The sequence below is a fragment of the Phallusia mammillata genome, chromosome 6, assembly GCF_965637545.1.
Source record: "Phallusia mammillata chromosome 6, kaPhaMamm4.hap1.1, whole genome shotgun sequence".
NCBI classification, from domain to species: Eukaryota; Metazoa; Chordata; class Ascidiacea; order Phlebobranchia; family Ascidiidae; genus Phallusia; species Phallusia mammillata.
Window position 1 is genome coordinate 12,981,364 of NC_137257.1, and position 20,970 is coordinate 13,002,333.

General features: G+C 36.2%; 1 protein-coding gene and 7 non-coding genes across 8 annotated transcripts in view; 7 read left to right on the forward strand and 1 right to left on the reverse strand.

Annotated features, from left to right (window-relative positions):
- The first annotated feature begins 135 nt into the window (after nt 1-135).
- Nucleotides 136-207, forward strand: Trnad-guc (transfer RNA aspartic acid (anticodon GUC)). Its single transcript has one exon. It is a non-coding gene; the product is annotated as a tRNA-Asp (tRNA).
- A 1,318-nt stretch (nt 208-1,525) lies between these two features.
- On the forward strand, nt 1,526-1,597 carry Trnad-guc (transfer RNA aspartic acid (anticodon GUC)). Its single transcript has one exon. It is a non-coding gene; the product is annotated as a tRNA-Asp (tRNA).
- A 1,318-nt stretch (nt 1,598-2,915) lies between these two features.
- Trnad-guc (transfer RNA aspartic acid (anticodon GUC)) lies at nt 2,916-2,987 on the forward strand. Its single transcript has one exon. It is a non-coding gene; the product is annotated as a tRNA-Asp (tRNA).
- A 1,324-nt stretch (nt 2,988-4,311) lies between these two features.
- On the forward strand, nt 4,312-4,383 carry Trnad-guc (transfer RNA aspartic acid (anticodon GUC)). Its single transcript has one exon. It is a non-coding gene; the product is annotated as a tRNA-Asp (tRNA).
- Nucleotides 4,384-5,707: 1,324 nt separating this feature from the next.
- On the forward strand, nt 5,708-5,779 carry Trnad-guc (transfer RNA aspartic acid (anticodon GUC)). Its single transcript has one exon. It is a non-coding gene; the product is annotated as a tRNA-Asp (tRNA).
- Nucleotides 5,780-7,103: 1,324 nt separating this feature from the next.
- Nucleotides 7,104-7,175, forward strand: Trnad-guc (transfer RNA aspartic acid (anticodon GUC)). The gene has a single exon. It is a non-coding gene; the product is annotated as a tRNA-Asp (tRNA).
- A 1,318-nt stretch (nt 7,176-8,493) lies between these two features.
- Trnad-guc (transfer RNA aspartic acid (anticodon GUC)) lies at nt 8,494-8,565 on the forward strand. Its single transcript has one exon. It is a non-coding gene; the product is annotated as a tRNA-Asp (tRNA).
- Nucleotides 8,566-20,263: 11,698 nt separating this feature from the next.
- LOC145234280 (uncharacterized) overlaps nt 20,264-20,970 on the reverse strand; it is a 95,461-nt gene continuing 94,754 nt past the window's right edge. Inside the window, exon 3 of the mRNA XM_080099026.1 lies at nt 20,264-20,328. Coding sequence (XP_079955152.1) covers nt 20,264-20,328 — 65 coding nt within the window. The remainder of the gene's footprint in view (nt 20,329-20,970) is intronic.

Consider the following 20,970-nt stretch of genomic DNA (forward strand, 5'->3'; position numbering starts at 1 on the left):
TTATCAGAAAAAGTCCGCTCTTCAAAGTTAGCGTGGTACGCTTATAGTGATTAACTAACGTTTTAAGTTTTGTTTATGTTTGCGAAAAACATTTCTTCAGAATTGACATTCCAATAATTAACAACATGTTTCATGTCCTCGTTAGTATAGTGGTAAGTATCCCCGCCTGTCACGCGGGAGACCGGGGTTCGATTCCCCGACGGGAAGCGTTTGTTATTTTTTCTGCATTATCTGTGAGATTTTAGTTGACAACAGTTGACTTTCAACCCCAAAAAAGTACAAAAATGCATTACTAACATGCTTTTTCTGGTTTGAACAGATTCCTTGAGAAACCTCAAAGTTTTGTGCAACAATGTCTGAAATCAAAAAAATGATGTGCACTAGTTTAATATTTTGCTTTATTGCAAGTGATGAAAATAAGCACATGACTGCTTGAAGACACGAAAAAGCCACAAAAAGAAGGTAATTGCGAAAGTACATCAACGCGATGGAACAAACTTGATGAAAACATCTATATATATTTCAACGCATATCTTTAATAAGTAAAATATGTCTTTCATATGCTCTTGAAGTTACCAGTGTTCTATTACACTGCTGTTAGCATTTGTCGACAATGGCGGCCATGTTGCGTTCTGAGGACTTGAGAAACAAGGGAAGAACAAGAACGAGTAGATTTGGAAGATGATTCAATGTCCGATATAGGTTTAAAAGCCGTTTTTCTTGCAAGCGGTACCGCTGCCTTTCCTCTGTAACAGTGACCAACATTAGTTGGGCTGCTGAATGATTTTCTTGCTCGTTTCGTTGATTGAAAGGTTTCATTTTCATGAGAGTTTAAATGAGACTCATCAGTTAGCGAGCAATTATCGTCATCGTCTTCGGTGCGAGAGCGCTTTTTCGAAATTACAGCACCCCGCTTTGACACAAAACTGTTATCGAACCTATTGCGTAACCGATTCCTGGGACAGGAATAAGCTCTTTGGATTTTTCTTTTGCTCACCAGTTCGACCTTCAACGTTTCATCAAGAGCCTGCGAAAAAAGATTACGTTCGTAAAAACAGTTTGTTCAAAGTTAAGATTGACAACAATATGAAAGTGGTCAAGTAATTTAGTTAATTTTGCCGTAACACTTGTGTACAACTTACCATGCTAAGGAGATAAACTGCTACATCCGGGGTGGTATTCATCAATTTGTTTTGCATTGTTTCTTTTCAACAAATAGTTGTTGTTTTATTCAAGAAGTTCGATGGTGTGGACTATCAGCCAACCATTATATACGTAACTTTGCCAGAAAAAAAGTTTAAGAAGTCAACGTGTTTTTCAAGTGCCGCGTTTAAACTTTGCGGTTCGACTTCGTATCAGACATTTACTTTGTTTAATGAGATAAGACTGCTTATCAGAAAAAGTCCGCTCTTCAAAGTTAGCGTGGTACGCTTATAGTGATTAACTAACGTTTTAAGTTTTGTTTATGTTTGCGAAAAACATTTCTTCAGAATTGACATTCCAATAATTAACAACATGTTTCATGTCCTCGTTAGTATAGTGGTAAGTATCCCCGCCTGTCACGCGGGAGACCGGGGTTCGATTCCCCGACGGGAAGCGTTTGTTATTTTTTCTGCATTATCTGTGAGATTTTAGTTGACAACAGTTGACTTTCAACGCCAAAAAAGTACAAAAATCCATTACTAACATGCTTTTTCTGGTTTGAACAGATTCCTTGAGAAACCTCAAAGTTTTGTGCAACAATGTCTGAAATCAAAAAAATGATGTGCACTAGTTTAATATTTTGCTTTATTGCAAGTGATGAAAATAAGCACATGACTGCTTGAAGACACGAAAAAGCCACAAAAAGAAGGTAATTGCGAAAGTACATCAACGCGATGGAACAAACTTGATGAAAACATCTATATATATTTCAACGCATATCTTTAATAAGTAAAATATGTCTTTCATATGCTCTTGAAGTTACCAGTGTTCTATTACACTGCTGTTAGCATTTCTCGACAATGGCGGCCATGTTGCGTTCTGAGGACTTGAGAAACAAGGGAAGAACAAGAACGAGTAGATTTGGAAGATGATTCAATGTCCGATATAGGTTTAAAAGCCGTTTTTCTTGCAAGCGGTACCGCTGCCTTTCCTCTGTAACAGTGACCAACATTAGTTGGGCTGCTGAATGATTTTCTTGCTCGTTTCGTTGATTGAAAGGTTTCATTTTCATGAGAGTTTAAATGAGACTCATCAGTTAGCGAGCAATTATCGTCATCGTCTTCGGTGCGAGAGCGCTTTTTCGAAATTACAGCACCCCGCTTTGACACAAAACTGTTATCGAACCTATTGCGTAACCGATTCCTGGGACAGGAATAAGCTCTTTGGATTTTTCTTTTGCTCACCAGTTCGACCTTCAACGTTTCATCAAGAGCCTGCGAAAAAAGATTACGTTCGTAAAAACAGTTTGTTCAAAGTTAAGATTGACAACAATATGAAAGTGGTCAAGTAATTTAGTTAATTTTGCCGTAACACTTGTGTACAACTTACCATGCTAAGGAGATAAACTGCTACATCCGGGGTGGTATTCATCAATTTGTTTTGCATTGTTTCTTTTCAACAAATAGTTGTTGTTTTATTCAAGAAGTTCGATGGTGTGGACTATCAGCCAACCATTATTTACGTAACTTTGCCAGAGAAAAAGTTTAAGAAGTCAACGTGTTTTTCAAGTGCCGCGTTTAAACTTTGCGGTTCGACTTCGTATCAGACATTTACTTTGTTTAATGAGATAAGACTGCTTATCAGAAAAAGTCCGCTCTTCAAAGTTAGCGTGGTACGCTTATAGTGATTAACTAACGTTTTAAGTTTTGTTTATGTTTGCGAAAAACATTTCTTCAGAATTGACATTCCAATAATTAACAACATGTTTCATGTCCTCGTTAGTATAGTGGTAAGTATCCCCGCCTGTCACGCGGGAGACCGGGGTTCGATTCCCCGACGGGGAGCGTTTGTTATTTTTTCTGCATTATCTGTGAGATTTTAGTTGACAACAGTTGACTTTCAACGCCAAAAAAGTACAAAAATGCATTACTAACATGCTTTTTCTGGTTTGAACAGATTCCTTGAGAAACCTCAAAGTTTTGTGCAACAATGTCTGAAATCAAAAAAATGATGTGCACTAGTTTAATATTTTGCTTTATTGCAAGTGATGAAAATAAGCACATGACTGCTTGAAGACGAAGACACGAAAAAGCCACAAAAAGAAGGTAATTGCGAAAGTACATCAACGCGATGGAACAAACTTGATGAAAACATCTATATATATTTCAACGCATATCTTTAATAAGTAAAATATGTCTTTCATATGCTCTTGAAGTTACCAGTGTTCTATTACACTGCTGTTAGCATTTCTCGACAATGGCGGCCATGTTGCGTTCTGAGGACTTGAGAAACAAGGGAAGAACAAGAACGAGTAGATTTGGAAGATGATTCAATGTCCGATATAGGTTTAAAAGCCGTTTTTCTTGCAAGCGGTACCGCTGCCTTTCCTCTGTAACAGTGACCAACATTAGTTGGGCTGCTGAATGATTTTCTTGCTCGTTTCGTTGATTGAAAGGTTTCATTTTCATGAGAGTTTAAATGAGACTCATCAGTTAGCGAGCAATTATCGTCATCGTCTTCGGTGCGAGAGCGCTTTTTCGAAATTACAGCACCCCGCTTTGACACAAAACTGTTATCGAACCTATTGCGTAACCGATTCCTGGGACAGGAATAAGCTCTTTGGATTTTTCTTTTGCTCACCAGTTCGACCTTCAACGTTTCATCAAGAGCCTGCGAAAAAAGATTACGTTCGTAAAAACAGTTTGTTCAAAGTTAAGATTGACAACAATATGAAAGTGGTCAAGTAATTTAGTTAATTTTGCCGTAACACTTGTGTACAACTTACCATGCTAAGGAGATAAACTGCTACATCCGGGGTGGTATTCATCAATTTGTTTTGCATTGTTTCTTTTCAACAAATAGTTGTTGTTTTATTCAAGAAGTTCGATGGTGTGGACTATCAGCCAACCATTATTTACGTAACTTTGCCAGAAAAAAAGTTTAAGAAGTCAACGTGTTTTTCAAGTGCCGCGTTTAAACTTTGCGGTTCGACTTCGTATCAGACATTTACTTTGTTTAATGAGATAAGACTGCTTATCAGAAAAAGTCCGCTCTTCAAAGTTAGCGTGGTACGCTTATAGTGATTAACTAACGTTTTAAGTTTTGTTTATGTTTGCGAAAAACATTTCTTCAGAATTGACATTCCAATAATTAACAACATGTTTCATGTCCTCGTTAGTATAGTGGTAAGTATCCCCGCCTGTCACGCGGGAGACCGGGGTTCGATTCCCCGACGGGGAGCGTTTGGTATTTTTTCTGCATTATCTGTGAGATTTTAGTTGACAACAGTTGACTTTCAACGCCAAAAAAGTACAAAAATCCATTACTAACATGCTTTTTCTGGTTTGAACAGATTCCTTGAGAAACCTCAAAGTTTTGTGCAAGAATGTCTGAAATCAGAAAAATGATGTGCACTAGTTTAATATTTTGCTTTATTGCAAGTGATGAAAATAAGCACATGACTGCTTGAAGACGAAGACACGAAAAAGCCACAAAAAGAAGGTAATTGCGAAAGTACATCAACGCGATGGAACAAACTTGATGAAAACATCTATATATATTTCAACGCATATCTTTAATAAGTAAAATATGTCTTTCATATGCTCTTGAAGTTACCAGTGTTCTATTACACTGCTGTTAGCATTTCTCGACAATGGCGGCCATGTTGCGTTCTGAGGACTTGAGAAACAAGGGAAGAACAAGAACGAGTAGATTTGGAAGATGATTCAATGTCCGATATAGGTTTAAAAGCCGTTTTTCTTGCAAGCGGTACCGCTGCCTTTCCTCTGTAACAGTGAACAACATTAGTTGGGCTGCTGAATGATTTTCTTGCTCGTTTCGTTGATTGAAAGGTTTCATTTTCATGAGAGTTTAAATGAGACTCATCAGTTAGCGAGCAATTATCGTCATCGTCTTCGGTGCGAGAGCGCTTTTTCGAAATTACAGCACCCCGCTTTGACACAAAACTGTTATCGAACCTATTGCGTAACCGATTCCTGGGACAGGAATAAGCTCTTTGGATTTTTCTTTTGCTCACCAGTTCGACCTTCAACGTTTCATCAAGAGCCTGCGAAAAAAGATTACGTTCGTAAAAACAGTTTGTTCAAAGTTAAGATTGACAACAATATGAAAGTGGTCAAGTAATTTAGTTAATTTTGCCGTAACACTTGTGTACAACTTACCATGCTAAGGAGATAAACTGCTACATCCGGGGTGGTATTCATCAATTTGTTTTGCATTGTTTCTTTTCAACAAATAGTTGTTGTTTTATTCAAGAAGTTCGATGGTGTGGACTATCAGCCAACCATTATTTACGTAACTTTGCCAGAAAAAAAGTTTAAGAAGTCAACGTGTTTTTCAAGTGCCGCGTTTAAACTTTGCGGTTCGACTTCGTATCAGACATTTACTTTGTTTAATGAGATAAGACTGCTTATCAGAAAAAGTCCGCTCTTCAAAGTTAGCGTGGTACGCTTATAGTGATTAACTAACGTTTTAAGTTTTGTTTATGTTTGCGAAAAACATTTCTTCAGAATTGACATTCCAATAATTAACAACATGTTTCATGTCCTCGTTAGTATAGTGGTAAGTATCCCCGCCTGTCACGCGGGAGACCGGGGTTCGATTCCCCGACGGGGAGCGTTTGGTATTTTTTCTGCATTATCTGTGAGATTTTAGTTGACAACAGTTGACTTTCAACGCCAAAAAAGTACAAAAATCCATTACTAACATGCTTTTTCTGGTTTGAACAGATTCCTTGAGAAACCTCAAAGTTTTGTGCAAGAATGTCTGAAATCAGAAAAATGATGTGCACTAGTTTAATATTTTGCTTTATTGCAAGTGATGAAAATAAGCACATGACTGCTTGAAGACGAAGACACGAAAAAGCCACAAAAAGAAGGTAATTGCGAAAGTACATCAACGCGATGGAACAAACTTGATGAAAACATCTATATATATTTCAACGCATATCTTTAATAAGTAAAATATGTCTTTCATATGCTCTTGAAGTTACCAGTGTTCTATTACACTGCTGTTAGCATTTGTCGACAATGGCGGCCATGTTGCGTTCTGAGGACTTGAGAAACAAGGGAAGAACAAGTACGAGTAGATTTGGAAGATGATTCAATGTCCGATATAGGTTTAAAAGCCGTTTTTCTTGCAAGCGGTACCGCTGCCTTTCCTCTGTAACAGTGACCAACATTAGTTGGGCTGCTGAATGATTTTCTTGCTCGTTTCGTTGATTGAAAGGTTTCATTTTCATGAGAGTTTAAATGAGACTCATCAGTTAGCGAGCAATTATCGTCATCGTCTTCGGTGCGAGAGCGCTTTTTCGAAATTACAGCACCCCGCTTTGACACAAAACTGTTATCGAACCTATTGCGTAACCGATTCCTGGGACAGGAATAAGCTCTTTGGATTTTTCTTTTGCTCACCAGTTCGACCTTCAACGTTTCATCAAGAGCCTGCGAAAAAAGATTACGTTCGTAAAAACAGTTTGTTCAAAGTTAAGATTGACAACAATATGAAAGTGGTCAAGTAATTTAGTTAATTTTGCCGTAACACTTGTGTACAACTTACCATGCTAAGGAGATAAACTGCTACATCCGGGGTGGTATTCATCAAATTGTTTTGCATTGTTTCTTTTCAACAAATAGTTGTTGTTTTATTCAAGAAGTTCGATGGTGTGGACTATCAGCCAACCATTATATACGTAACTTTGCCAGAAAAAAAGTTTAAGAAGTCAACGTGTTTTTCAAGTGCCGCGTTTAAACTTTGCGTTTCGACTTCGTATCAGACATTTATTTTGTTTAATGAGATAAGACTGCTTATCAGAAAAAGTCCGCTCTTCAAAGTTAGCGTGGTACGCTTATAGTGATTAACTAACGTTTTAAGTTTTGTTTATGTTTGCGAAAAACATTTCTTCAGAATTGACATTCCAATAATTAACAACATGTTTCATGTCCTCGTTAGTATAGTGGTAAGTATCCCCGCCTGTCACGCGGGAGACCGGGGTTCGATTCCCCGACGGGAAGCGTTTGTTATTTTTTCTGCATTATCTGTGAGATTTTAGTTGACAACAGTTGACTTTCAACCCCAAAAAAGTACAAAAATGCATTACTAACATGCTTTTTCTGGTTTGAACAGATTCCTTGAGAAACCTCAAAGTTTTGTGCAACAATGTCTGAAATCAAAAAAATGATGTGCACTAGTTTAATATTTTGCTTTATTGCAAGTGATGAAAATAAGCACATGACTGCTTGAAGACACGAAAAAGCCACAAAAAGAAGGTAATTGCGAAAGTACATCAACGCGATGGAACAAACTTGATGAAAACATCTATATATATTTCAACGCATATCTTTAATAAGTAAAATATGTCTTTCATATGCTCTTGAAGTTACCAGTGTTCTATTACACTGCTGTTAGCATTTCTCGACAATGGCGGCCATGTTGCGTTCTGAGGACTTGAGAAACAAGGGAAGAACAAGAACGAGTAGATTTGGAAGATGATTCAATGTCCGATATAGGTTTAAAAGCCGTTTTTCTTGCAAGCGGTACCGCTGCCTTTCCTCTGTAACAGTGACCAACATTAGTTGGGCTGCTGAATGATTTTCTTGCTCGTTTCGTTGATTGAAAGGTTTCATTTTCATGAGAGTTTAAATGAGACTCATCAGTTAGCGAGCAATTATCGTCATCGTCTTCGGTGCGAGAGCGCTTTTTCGAAATTACAGCACCCCGCTTTGACACAAAACTGTTATCGAACCTATTGCGTAACCGATTCCTGGGACAGGAATAAGCTCTTTGGATTTTTCTTTTGCTCACCAGTTCGACCTTCAACGTTTCATCAAGAGCCTGCGAAAAAAGATTACGTTCGTAAAAACAGTTTGTTCAAAGTTAAGATTGACAACAATATGAAAGTGGTCAAGTAATTTAGTTAATTTTGCCGTAACACTTGTGTACAACTTACCATGCTAAGGAGATAAACTGCTACATCCGGGGTGGTATTCATCAATTTGTTTTGCATTGTTTCTTTTCAACAAATAGTTGTTGTTTTATTCAAGAAGTTCGATGGTGTGGACTATCAGCCAACCATTATTTACGTAACTTTGCCAGAGAAAAAGTTTAAGAAGTCAACGTGTTTTTCAAGTGCCGCGTTTAAACTTTGCGGTTCGACTTCGTATCAGACATTTACTTTGTTTAATGAGATAAGACTGCTTATCAGAAAAAGTCCGCTCTTCAAAGTTAGCGTGGTACGCTTATAGTGATTAACTAACGTTTTAAGTTTTGTTTATGTTTGCGAAAAACATTTCTTCAGAATTGACATTCCAATAATTAACAACATGTTTCATGTCCTCGTTAGTATAGTGGTAAGTATCCCCGCCTGTCACGCGGGAGACCGGGGTTCGATTCCCCGACGGGGAGCGTTTGTTATTTTTTCTGCATTATCTGTGAGATTTTAGTTGACAACAGTTGACTTTCAACCCCAAAAAAGTACAAAAATGCATTACTAACATGCTTTTTCTGGTTTGAACAGATTCCTTGAGAAACCTCAAAGTTTTGTGCAACAATGTCTGAAATCAAAAAAATGATGTGCACTAGTTTAATATTTTGCTTTATTGCAAGTGATGAAAATAAGCACATGACTGCTTGAAGACGAAGACACGAAAAAGCCACAAAAAGAAGGTAATTGCGAAAGTACATCAACGCGATGGAACAAACTTGATGAAAACATCTATATATATTTCAACGCATATCTTTAATAAGTAAAATATGTCTTTCATATGCTCTTGAAGTTACCAGTGTTCTATTACACTGCTGTTAGCATTTCTCGACAATGGCGGCCATGTTGCGTTCTGAGGACTTGAGAAACAAGGGAAGAACAAGAACGAGTAGATTTGGAAGATGATTCAATGTCCGATATAGGTTTAAAAGCCGTTTTTCTTGCAAGCGGTACCGCTGCCTTTCCTCTGTAACAGTGACCAACATTAGTTGGGCTGCTGAATGATTTTCTTGCTCGTTTCGTTGATTGAAAGGTTTCATTTTCATGAGAGTTTAAATGAGACTCATCAGTTAGCGAGCAATTATCGTCATCGTCTTCGGTGCGAGAGCGCTTTTTCGAAATTACAGCACCCCGCTTTGACACAAAACTGTTATCGAACCTATTGCGTAACCGATTCCTGGGTAATGGGGCATAATGCAATTTTCCATTAACTCGGAAATACCGTTAGCGAAACCGTTCCGAGTAACAAAATTTCGTTCCAAAATGAACAATTTCGTTTCGGAACGAAAATTTTGTTCCGAATTTTGTTCCAAGTTACAAAAATTTCTGGTATGTCGTAACGAAAATTTTTGAACAGAAAAACATCGTTAAATTGGGGGTAACAAAAAATTTTGTTACCGTATTTTTTTGTTTATTAGATGGCGACAAAGAGAATTTTTTAAGCATATTTTAAACATTTTGTGTTTTAAATCTGCACATACATGGTGAAACCATACAAATTGAATCTCGTTCCAAAAAGTGTTACCTGTCACAAAATTTTGATACAAAATTGTTAATTGGAAGAAATTACGTTACAAAACTATTAGGTGGAACAAAATTTTGTTACGGAAAAGTGTCAGCTGGAACTAAAATGTGTTAGAAAAGGTATCTGTTAGCAGAAAATTTGGTCACGGAAAAGTGTTAGTTGGAACAAAATTTTGTTGCGAAAAGTATTAGCTGGAAACATACTTTAAGTTTCAAAATCATCGGTTTCAAATAAATTGAGTTCGCAAAAAGCTATAGCTGTAACAAAATTTTGTTACGGAAAAGTGTTAGTAGGAACAAAATTGTTACGAAAAGTGTTAGTTGGAACAAAATTGTTACGAATACTGTTAGTTGGAACAAAATTTTGTTACGAAAAGTGTTAGTTGGAACAAAATTTTGTTACGAAAAGTGTTAGTTGTAACAAAATTTTGTTACGAAAAGTGTTAGCTGTAACAAAATTTTGTTACGGAAAAGTGTTAGTTGGAACAAAATTGTTACGAAAAGTGTTAGTTGGAACAAAATTTTGTTACGGAAAAGTGTTAGCCGTAACAAAAAAGTGTTAGTTTGAAACATACTTTAAGTTGCGAAAATCATCGGTTTTCAATCAATTTAGCTCGCAAAACGCTAGATATCTAAGGAAATTTGTTACGAAAAAGTGTTAGATGGAACAAAATTTTGAGGCAACAAGTGTTAGTTGAAAGAAAATTTTGTTACGAAAAGTGTTAGCTGGAACAAAATTTTGTTACGAAAAGTGTTAGCTGGAACAAAATTTTGTTACGAAAAGTGTTAGCTGGAACAAAATTTTGTTACGAAAAGTGTTAGTTGGAACAAAATTGTTACGAAAAGTGTTAGTTGGAACAAAATTCTGTTACAAAAAGTGTTAGTTTGAAACATACTTTAAGTTGCAAAAATCATCGGTTTCAAATAAATTGAGTTCGCAAAAAGCTATAGCTGTAACAAAATTTTGTTACGGAAAAGTGTTAGTAGGAACAAAATTGTTACGAAAAGTGTTAATTGGAACAAAATTGTTACGAATACTGTTAGTTGGAACAAAATTTTGTTACGAAAAGTGTTAGTTGGAACAAAATTTTGTTACGAAAAGTGTTAGTTGTAACAAAATTTTGTTACGAAAAGTGTTAGCTGTAACAAAATTTTGTTACGGAAAAGTGTTAGTTGGAACAAAATTGTTACGAAAAGTGTTAGTTGGAACAAAATTTTGTTACGGAAAAGTGTTAGCCGTAACAAAAAAGTGTTAGTTTGAAACATACTTTAAGTTGCGAAAATCATCGGTTTTCAATCAATTTAGCTCGCAAAACGCTAGATATCTAAGGAAATTTGTTACGAAAAAGTGTTAGATGGAACAAAATTTTGAGGCAACAAGTGTTAGTTGAAAGAAAATTTTGTTACGAAAAGTGTTAGCTGGAACAAAATTTTGTTACGAAAAGTGTTAGCTGGAACAAAATTTTGTTACGAAAAGTGTTAGTTGGAACAAAATTGTTACGAAAAGTGTTAGTTGGAACAAAATTCTGTTACAAAAAGGGTTAGTTTGAAACATACTTTAAGTTGCAAAAATCATCGGTTTCAAATAAATTGAGTTCGCAAAAAGCTATAGCTGTAACAAAATTTTGTTACGGAAAAGTGTTAGTTGGAACAAAATTGTTACGAAAAGTGTTAGTTGGAACAAAATTGTTACGAAAAGTGTTAGCCGTAACAAAAAAGTGTTAGTTTGAAACATACTTTAAGTTGCGAAAATCATCGGTTTTCAATCAATTTAGCTCGCAAAACGCTAGATATCTAAGGAAATTTGTTACGAAAAAGTGTTAGTTGGAACAAAATTTTGTTACGAAAAGTGTTAGTTGGAACAAAATTTTGTTACGAAAAGTGTTAGCTGTAACAAAATTTTGTTACGGAAAAGTGTTAGTTGGAACAAAATTGTTACGAAAAGTGTTAATTGGAACAAAATTTTGTTACGGAAAAGTGTTAGCCGTAACAAAAAAGTGTTAGTTTGAAACATACTTTAAGTTGCGAAAATCATCGGTTTTCAATCAATTTAGCTCGCAAAACGCTAGATATCTAAGTAAATTTGTTACGAAAAAGTGTTAGATGGAACAAAATTTTGAGGCAACAAGTGTTAGTTGAAAAAAAATTTTGTTACGAAAAGTGTTAGCTGGAACAAAATTTTGTTACGAAAAGTGTTAGTTGGAACAAAATTGTTACGAAAAGTGTTAGTGGGAACAAAATTTTGTTACGGAAAAGTGTTAGCCGTAACAAAAATTTGTTACGAAAAGTGTTAGCTGTAACAAAATTTTGTTACGAAAAGTGTTAGTTTGAAACATACTTTAAGTTGCGAAAATCATCGGTTTTCAATCAATTTAGCTCGCAAAACGCTAGATCTCTAAGGAAATTTGTTACGAAAAATTGTTAGATGGAACAAAATTTTGAGGCAACAAGTGTTAGTTGAAAGAAAATTTTGTTGCGAAAAGTGTTAGCTGGAACAAAATTTTGTTACGGAAAGTGTTAGCTGTAACAAAATTTTGTTACGAAAAGTGTTAGTTTGAAACATACTTTAAGTTGCGAAAATAATCGGTTTTCAATAGATTTAGCTCGCAAAACGCTAAAGCTCTAAGAAAATTTGTTACGTAAAAGTGTTAGTTGGAACAAAATTTTGAGGCAACAAGTGTTAATTGGAACAAAATTTTGTTACAAAAAGGGTTAGTTTGAAACATACTTTAAGTTCATCGGTTTTAAACGAAAAATCATCGGTTTTAAACGAATTTAGCTCGCAAAAAGCTTTAGCCGTAACAAAATTTTGTTACGGAAAGTGTTAGTTGGAACAAAATTTTGTTACGAAAAGTGTTAGCTGGAACAAAATTTTTACGAAAAGTGTTAGTTGGAACAAAATTTTGTTACGGAAAAGTGTTAGCCGTAACAAAAATTTGTTACGAAAAGTGTTAGTTGGAACAAAATTTTGAGGCAACAAGTGTTAATTGGAACAAAATTTTGTTACGAAATGTGTTAGATGGAACCAAATTTTGTTACGAAAAGTGTTAGTTGAAACATGCTTTACGTTGCAAAACACATCGGTTTTGAATAAATTTAGCTCGCAAAAAGCTAAAGCTCTAAGAAAATTTGTTACGGAAAAGCGTTGGTTGGAACAAAGTTTGGTTACAAAAAGATATAGTTGGAACAAAATTTCTTTACGAAAAGTGTTAGCTGGAAAAAAATTTTGTTACGAAAAGTGTTAGTTAAACAAAATTCTGTTACAAAAATTTTTATTTGGAACAAAATTTTGTTACACAAACTGTTAGGTGGAACAAAATTTTGTTACGAAAAGTGTTAGTTTGAAACATACTTTAAGTTGCGAAAATCATCGGTTTCAAATAAAATGAGTTCGCAAAAAGCTATAGCTGTAAGAAAATTTTGTTACGGTGGTAGATGGAACAAAATTTTGTTACGAAAAGTGTTAGCTGTAAGAAAATTTTGTTACAGGAACTGTTAGCTTCAACCATCCTATAAGTTGTTGAAACATGCTTTACGTTGCAAAACACATCGGTTTTGAATAAATTTAGCTCGCAAAAAGCTTTAGCCGTAAGAATAGTTTGTTACGGAAAAGTGTTAGCTGGAAAAAAAATTGTTACGAAAAGTACTATTTGAAAAGGAGTTTTGTTACGAAAAGTCTTTGCAAACACGCTAGACCGCACGAGACTGAATACGTAATTCACATGTTAAACTGCCACCAACTCCAATTGACAGAAAGAACAAATAATTTTTGCAACAGCTTTGTAGTTTCCTGATTTTGCCGCTGCTATCTAGCTTACTCAGCAAAAGCGTCAGGTTATCAAAATCGTTGCTTAAGAAGGGGGAACAGATTCTCAAGGAATGAACGCCTTTCTAAAGCGATAATTCTACTGTTAAGTTGCGCAATGTCACGAATGCACTAAAGTTGGTCACTGTAGAAGGCATAAATTGTGGCAGTCGCAAATTCCGTGTACCCTAATAACATAACTCGATTAACATCGATCTAATGTTTGGGACAAAACTATTACGTATTTGGCAGGTCGAAACAATACAAATGCAAAAACAGTTTGATATCCAAGAAATTGCAACCAGCATTCTGGCCGGAACGTAACTTTCCGATTGTTAGCGCATAAAACTCCTTATTAAACCCTTGTTACGTCACAATTTGCGATTAGATAACAAGCGAATACAAGAGTTTGAAGGCTCAGGGCTTTGAGATAACGACTCCCTGTTATCAGCGGTAAACGTAAACGATTTGGGCCTATTTAATTTACGCAAAACTTTTTGAAAAGGGGGGGGGGTCCGGATTTATTATCACAATAATTTACAACTTGATGAACAGATTGAGTTGCACAATAAAGATCAGTTTTAATGTTTATTACGTCATAATCTATATTGTGATGCTTTTACTAGCTGTTTTATCGTATTGTTTGCACACAATAGGCCTACAAAAAGACTGACGCATATGACTGCTAGGCTGGTAACACTCTTTTCAGTAACACAACATCTGTTTCGGGCAATTTGAAAATGAAAAGTTTTGGCAAAGGAGATATAATTACATCACGGCCGCCAGTACATATATTCTAATGTGGCCGTACGGCCGCAGATTGCACAGCCTTGACTGAAAGTTTGAGGAACGGTTTAATTACTATCGTTTCTATTCATAACATAAGAATTTGTATTTACAAATTAAATTTAGCTAAATGTCTGTTTAAATAATAGCTTTGAAAAGTAAGAAACATTTAGTATAATCAACCAGTGAAAACCGTTTGAATTTATGTCAAACCGTTCGTGTTTTATAACCGAAAGTTGCTTGTCTGTATGTCAGCGCGCCTTAATTTTAACGGTCGTTCCTTGCGAATAATGAGCATGTACGCTTCTGAATTCCGATTCACTCATTGGAATGACCTGAAACCTTGTATGCTCCATCTGACTTCAATTTGTAGATGACTAGTGAAAACCGTTTGAATTTATGTCAAACCGTTCGTGTTTTATAACCGAAAAGTCTTTGTCTGTATGTCAGCGCGCCTTAATTTTAACGGTCGTTCATTGCGAATAATGAGCATGTACGCTTCTCATTTCCGATTTACTTCCTGGAATGACCTGGAACTTTGCATGCTGTATCTGAGTGCAATTTGGATTTGGCCAGTGAAAACCGTTTGAATTTATGTCAAACCGTTCGTGTTTTATAACCGAAAAGTCTTTGTCTGTATGTCAGCTCGCCTTAATTTTTAACGGTCGTGACCTGCCCAAAATGACCATGTGCGCTTCTCATTTCCGATTCACTCATTGGAATGACCTATAACTTTGCATGCTGTATCTGAGTGCAATTTGGAGTTGGCCAGTGAAAACCGTTTGAATTTATGTCAAACCGTTCGTATTTTATAACCGAAAGGTGCTTGTCTGTATGTCAGCGCGCCTTAATTTTAACGGTCGTTTATTGCGAATAATGAGCATGTACGCTTCTGAATTCCGATTCACTCATTGGAATGACCTATAACTTTGCATGCTGTATCTGAGTGCAATTTGGAGTTGGCCAGTGAAAACCGTTTGAATTTATGTCAAACCGTTCGTGTTTTATAACCGAAAGTTGCTTGTCTATATGTCAGCGCGCCTTAATTTTTAACGGTCGTGACCTGCCCAAAATGACCATGTGCGCTTCTCATTTCCGATTCACTCATTGGAATGACCTATAACTTTGCATGCTGTATCTGAGTGCAATTTGGAGTTGGCCAGTGAAAACGGTTTGAATTTATGTCATACCGTTCGTGTTTTATAACCGAAAGGTGCTTGTCTGTATGTCAGCTCGCCTTAATTTTTAACGGTCGTGACCTGCCCAAAATGACCATGTGCGCTTCTCATTTCCGATTCACTTACTGGAATGACCTATAACTTTGCATGCTGTATCTGAGTGCAGTTTGGAGTTGGCCAGTGAAAACCGTTTGAATTTATGTCAAACCGTTCGTGTTTTATAACCGAAAGTTGCTTGTCCATATGTCAGCGCGCCTTAATTTTAACGGTCGTTCATCGCGAATAATGAGCATGTACGCGCTTCTCATTTCCGATTCACTCAGTGGAATGACCTGAAACTTTGTATGCTCCATCTGACTTCAATTTGTAGATGACTAGTGAAAACCGTTTGAATTTATGTCAAACCGTTCGTGTTTTATAACCGAAAAGTCTTTGTCTGTATGTCAGCTCGCCTTAATTTTTAACGGTCGTGACCTGCCCAAAATGACCATGTGCGCTTCTCATTTCCGATTCCCTCATTGGAATGACCTATAACTTTGCATGCTGTATGTGAGTGCAATTTGGAGTTGGCCAGTGAAAACCGTTTGAATTTATGTCAAACCGTTCGTGTTTTATAACCGAAAGTTGCTTGTCTATATGTCAGCGCGCCTTAATTTTAACGGTCGTTCCTTGCGAATAATGAGCATGTACGCTTCTGAATTCCGATTCACTCATTGGAATGACCTAAAACTTTGTACGCTGCATCTGACTGCAATTTGTAGATGACCAATGTAAACCGTTTGAATTTATGTCAAACCGTTCGTGTTTTGTAACCGAAAGTTGCTTGTCTGTATGTCAGCGCGCCTTAATTTTCACGGTCGTGACCTGCGAATAATGGTGATGTACGCTTCTCATTTCCGATTCACTTATTGGAATGACCTGAAACTTTGCATGCTGTATCTGACTTCAATTTGTAGATGACTAGTGAAAACCTTTTGAATTTATGTCAAACCGTTCGTGTTTTATAACCGAAAAGTCTTTGTCTGTATGTCAGCTCGACTTAATTTTTAACGGTCGTGGCCTGCCCAAAATGACCATGTGCGCTTCTCATTTCCGATTCCCTCATTGGAATGACCTATAACTTTGCATGCTGTATCTGAGTGCAGTTTGGAGTTGGCCAGTGAAAACCGTTTGAATTTATGTCAAACCGTTCGTGTTTTATAACCGAAAAGTGCTTGTCTGTATGTCAGCGCGCCTTAATTTTAACGGTCGTTCATTGCGAATAATGAGCATGTACGCTTCTCATTTCCGATTTACTTACTGAAATAACCTGGAACTTTGCATGCTGCATCTGAGTGCAATTTGGAGTTGGCCAGTGAAAACCGTTTGAATTTATGTCAAACCGTTCGTGTTTTATAACCGAAAGTTGCTTGTCTAAATGTCAGCGCGCCTTAATTTTAACGGTCGTTCCTTGCGAATAATGAGCATGTACGCTTCTGAATTCCGATTCACTCATTGGAATGACCTGAAACTTTGTATGCTCCATCTGACTTCAATTTGTAGATGACTAGTGAAAACCTTTTGAATTTATGTCAAACCGTTCGTGTTTTATAACCGAAAAGTCTTTGTCTGTATGTCAGCTCGCCTTAATTTTTAACGGTCGTGACCTGCCCAAAATGACCATGTGCGCTTCTCATTTCCGATTCACTCATTGGAATGACCTATGACTTTGCATGCTGTATCTGAGTGCAATTTGGAGTTGGCCAGTGAAAACCGTTTGAATTTATGTCAAACCGTTCGTGCTTTATAACCGAAAAGTGCTTGTCTGTATGTCAGCGCGCCTTAATTTTAACGGTCGTTCCTTGCGAATAATGAGCATGTACGCTTCTGAATTCCGATTCACTCATTGGAATGACCTATAACTTTGTACGCTGCATCTGACTTCAATTTGTAGATGACCAGTGAAAACCGTTTGAATTTATGTCAAACCGTTCGTGTTTTGTAATCGAAGGGTGCTTGTCTGTATGTCAGCGCGCCTTAATTTTCATGGTCGTGACCTGCGAATAATGACGATGTACGCTTCTGAATTCCGATTCACTCATTGGAATGACCTATAACTTTGCATGCTGTATCTAAGTGAAATTTGGAGTTGGCCAGTGAAAACCGTTTGAATTTATGTCAAACCGTTCGTGTTTTATAACCGAATGGTGCTTGTCTGTAGCCTACGTCAGCGCGCCTTAATTTTAACGGTAGTTCCTTGCGAATGATGACGATGTGCGCTTTTCAGCTGCATTATGGCTTAAATTTTGGAGCTGATATTGTACGTCATAACATTACTGTTCACATAAAAATTCGCTAATGTAGCACTAGATAGTCTGTAAACACTGCATTCCTCTCAGTACACAATCAAATATTCACTTCTTTAGAAGTATGAAAAAAAGTTTCAAGTGCGCTGGTTAAAAACAAGTAGCCTACTCTACGACAGATGTAATCAAAGCATGAACTGCAGAAATTGCCAAAGATTAGAACAACAACAGAAAGGATCACTTTTAAAAATACATTTAAAGCCATGTGCAAAATATGGGTGTACGTTATCTAGTGATGTGTTATGTATTCTATTAAAATGATGAAATCTATTACTGTTTCGTGTTTGTTTTGTTTCATGTTCATTGTACCTTGATGTGTGTAATTTTGATTGGAATGGAAGCAATAATTTACCAACCAAAGTATTTTATCGTTTTGTAACACACCTTTTGTTACAACTTTTGTTAATGCTTAGCTAATGTTGCAAAAAAGGGAATATATTCTTTAGAATCATTTTAAACTAGCTATGGGACGTCTTGACAATAATTGATGAGTCAACAATATGCAACTTGTTGATTCAGCACTTATTGTCACTGTAAAAGCCTACGCTCCGTTGCGTCATCTACCACAAATTCAGAAAGAAACAGAAAGAGAAACGTGAACAATATGTAAAAGAAAAAAGTAGAAAGAGCTTAAGTATCTCGACACACCAAAAGTTAAAAAAAAACAATTGGAGCTTTTGTTGGGCGACATTTTCTGTCGTGTTATATGCAGACTAGGATGCAGGGGTCACGGGGTGGAATATTTAGAGGAATGAGGCGAGATGAACTGTTAGGAAAAGAGGAAACTGCCCAAGGAATTTTTCAATTTTAGTTGAAAAGCAGAAAGAACAAAATCGTCATGGTTGCATTGTTTTGTCCAAACTTGAATATGATCACCTCAAGGTTGCATCTGACGATGCATGGGCTTTTTTGAAACATAAGCCGGCAGAGAAATCTCAAGCTTTTCCATCATTGGTTACTGCTGGTGCTGAAATGGAAGCCACTGCATTCAATAGGCTTCTCAAACTGGTTTCTATCAACGTAAATGGCAGTTTCAGCAACTGATGTCAGAAAAGTAATAACAACCAAAATGCGAGATGCTCCAGCACAAGTTCAAAAAGCAGTTGCCAGGGCCGAGGGGCACTCAATCGAAATGGCAAATCGGGTGTATGACTTGTCTCATCCTTTGGAAATTGTTGAAACAGCTAGGATGGCTATGGAGGAGGTGGTTTCAAGTAAGTACCCGTTTACTAATTCATTTTCAACTACCCTACAGGATTTTTCTTCAATAGTTTCTGTTTTGCAATTTGGTCAGTTAAAACCTTTTCATCATTATATTCTAGATGATATAAGTATGTTTTAATATGATATTAAATAGTTGTTTGTTTTGTACAGAAGGTATATCTCAATCTTAACCGGATTAGGAGTCGTCAGAAACTGGTATGTATATGACTTACATACTACAATCAATGTTAGACAGGCATTCACATGTTATAAGTAAGCACTCTAGTTGTACATGCTGTGCTTGCCACTTATACAGTCATTCCATAACGACCATTGGGGGTGTAATCTAACTTTATATTACATTATACAAAAGCAGCAATGCCAATAAATTTGACATAAGAGTCACAACTCAAGCATCTTCCTGCCATAAGAAGGAAATTTTAAACTAAACTTTGCAAGAATTTTGACTGTTATGTCAAGTTATTTTTAGAGTTACGCTTATTTTGCACTAACTTAATATTATACTTGTCCAATTTCATTTACTGTGTCACAGAAAGTGGAGGAACAATCGCAACCACAACGTCAGAAAATCAAAAATGCAGCACTGGTAGGCTTGTGTTTTTTGCTTGTAGTATTTTATTTATTTCAATGCAATTTAAATAACTGACAAGTTTACTTGATTGCAACCAATCGCTGTCATGAACTACCTCTGAACATAGTGCATTGAAGTTGTTATAGTCCAAGTCATGGAAGTTATAAGTGTATTTACAATTATTTATATTATGTTGCAGATGAATCATTGTATATAATGGTTCAGTTTGTGGACGATAATGAAGGTTTACAAATTTTTCGAATCTCTGACTTAAAAACATTGGACAACAAGAAATTTAAAGACGTCTCTCAAATTCCTGAAGGTGGTTTATGCAAAGCGAGGTGGCCAGCAGACAAGCTGTTTTATTAAGCTAAAAGATTCCATAGTCGCTATGTAAGTTTACTAGACTTGAACTTTTTAAAGCTTATTAATACCAGATACAAGTAGGATAATTGTAACAGTCTAATGACATCCCATTAAAAGTACATGAAATAATATAAAAATTGCAATCTTTCCAAGAAATATTAATATTTTTTTGTCTACTTCCAGGTACACCAACTAAAGAAAAATGCAGCTCAGAATATGAAGCATCACCAAAAAAGAGAAGACTTTTCTAAATTATTTAAAATAACATGTCATGCAGTTACATTGTTTCTGTAAAATAACTTTTTTCTATTCATATATTTTCTATTCATATTTCTCACTGTAGTTGATAGTCTGTGATGCAGCTTTAAAATTACCTAACTTATTGACTGCAAAACAAACATACATTTACTTACATTTTACATGTCCCAAGCTATTTTGGAAACTTACAATCATTGCATTTCTGTTTTGCATTGCCATTAACCTTATTATGTTTCCAATGTTCAGTGTTCATTTTCATTATTTTTGTAAATAATCATTTATTTTCATCGCTGTATGTTCTTTTTGCAACAATGTTGTTGAAGCCCTAAGCCCCATTTTACTATTGAATGTTTCCAATGTTCGGTGTTCACTTCCCTTTTTTTGTACATAATCATTTATTTTCATCGCTGTATGTTCTTTTTGCAACAATGTCGTTGAAGCCCGAAGCCCAATTTTAATATTGAATGATTCCAATGTTCTTTTTGCAACTTTGTCGTTGGAGCCCCAAACCCCATTTTAATATTGAATGTTTCCAATGTTCTTTTTGCAACAATGTTGTTGAAGCCCTAAGCCCCATTTTACTATTGAACGTTTCCAATGTTTGGTGTTCACTTCCCTTTTTTGTACATAATCATTGATTTTCATCGCTATATGTTCTTTTTGCAACAATGTTGTTGAAGCCCTAAGCCCTATGTTACTATTGAACGTTTCCAATGTTTGGTGTTCACTTCCCTTTTTTTGTACATAATCATTGATTTTCATCGCTGCAT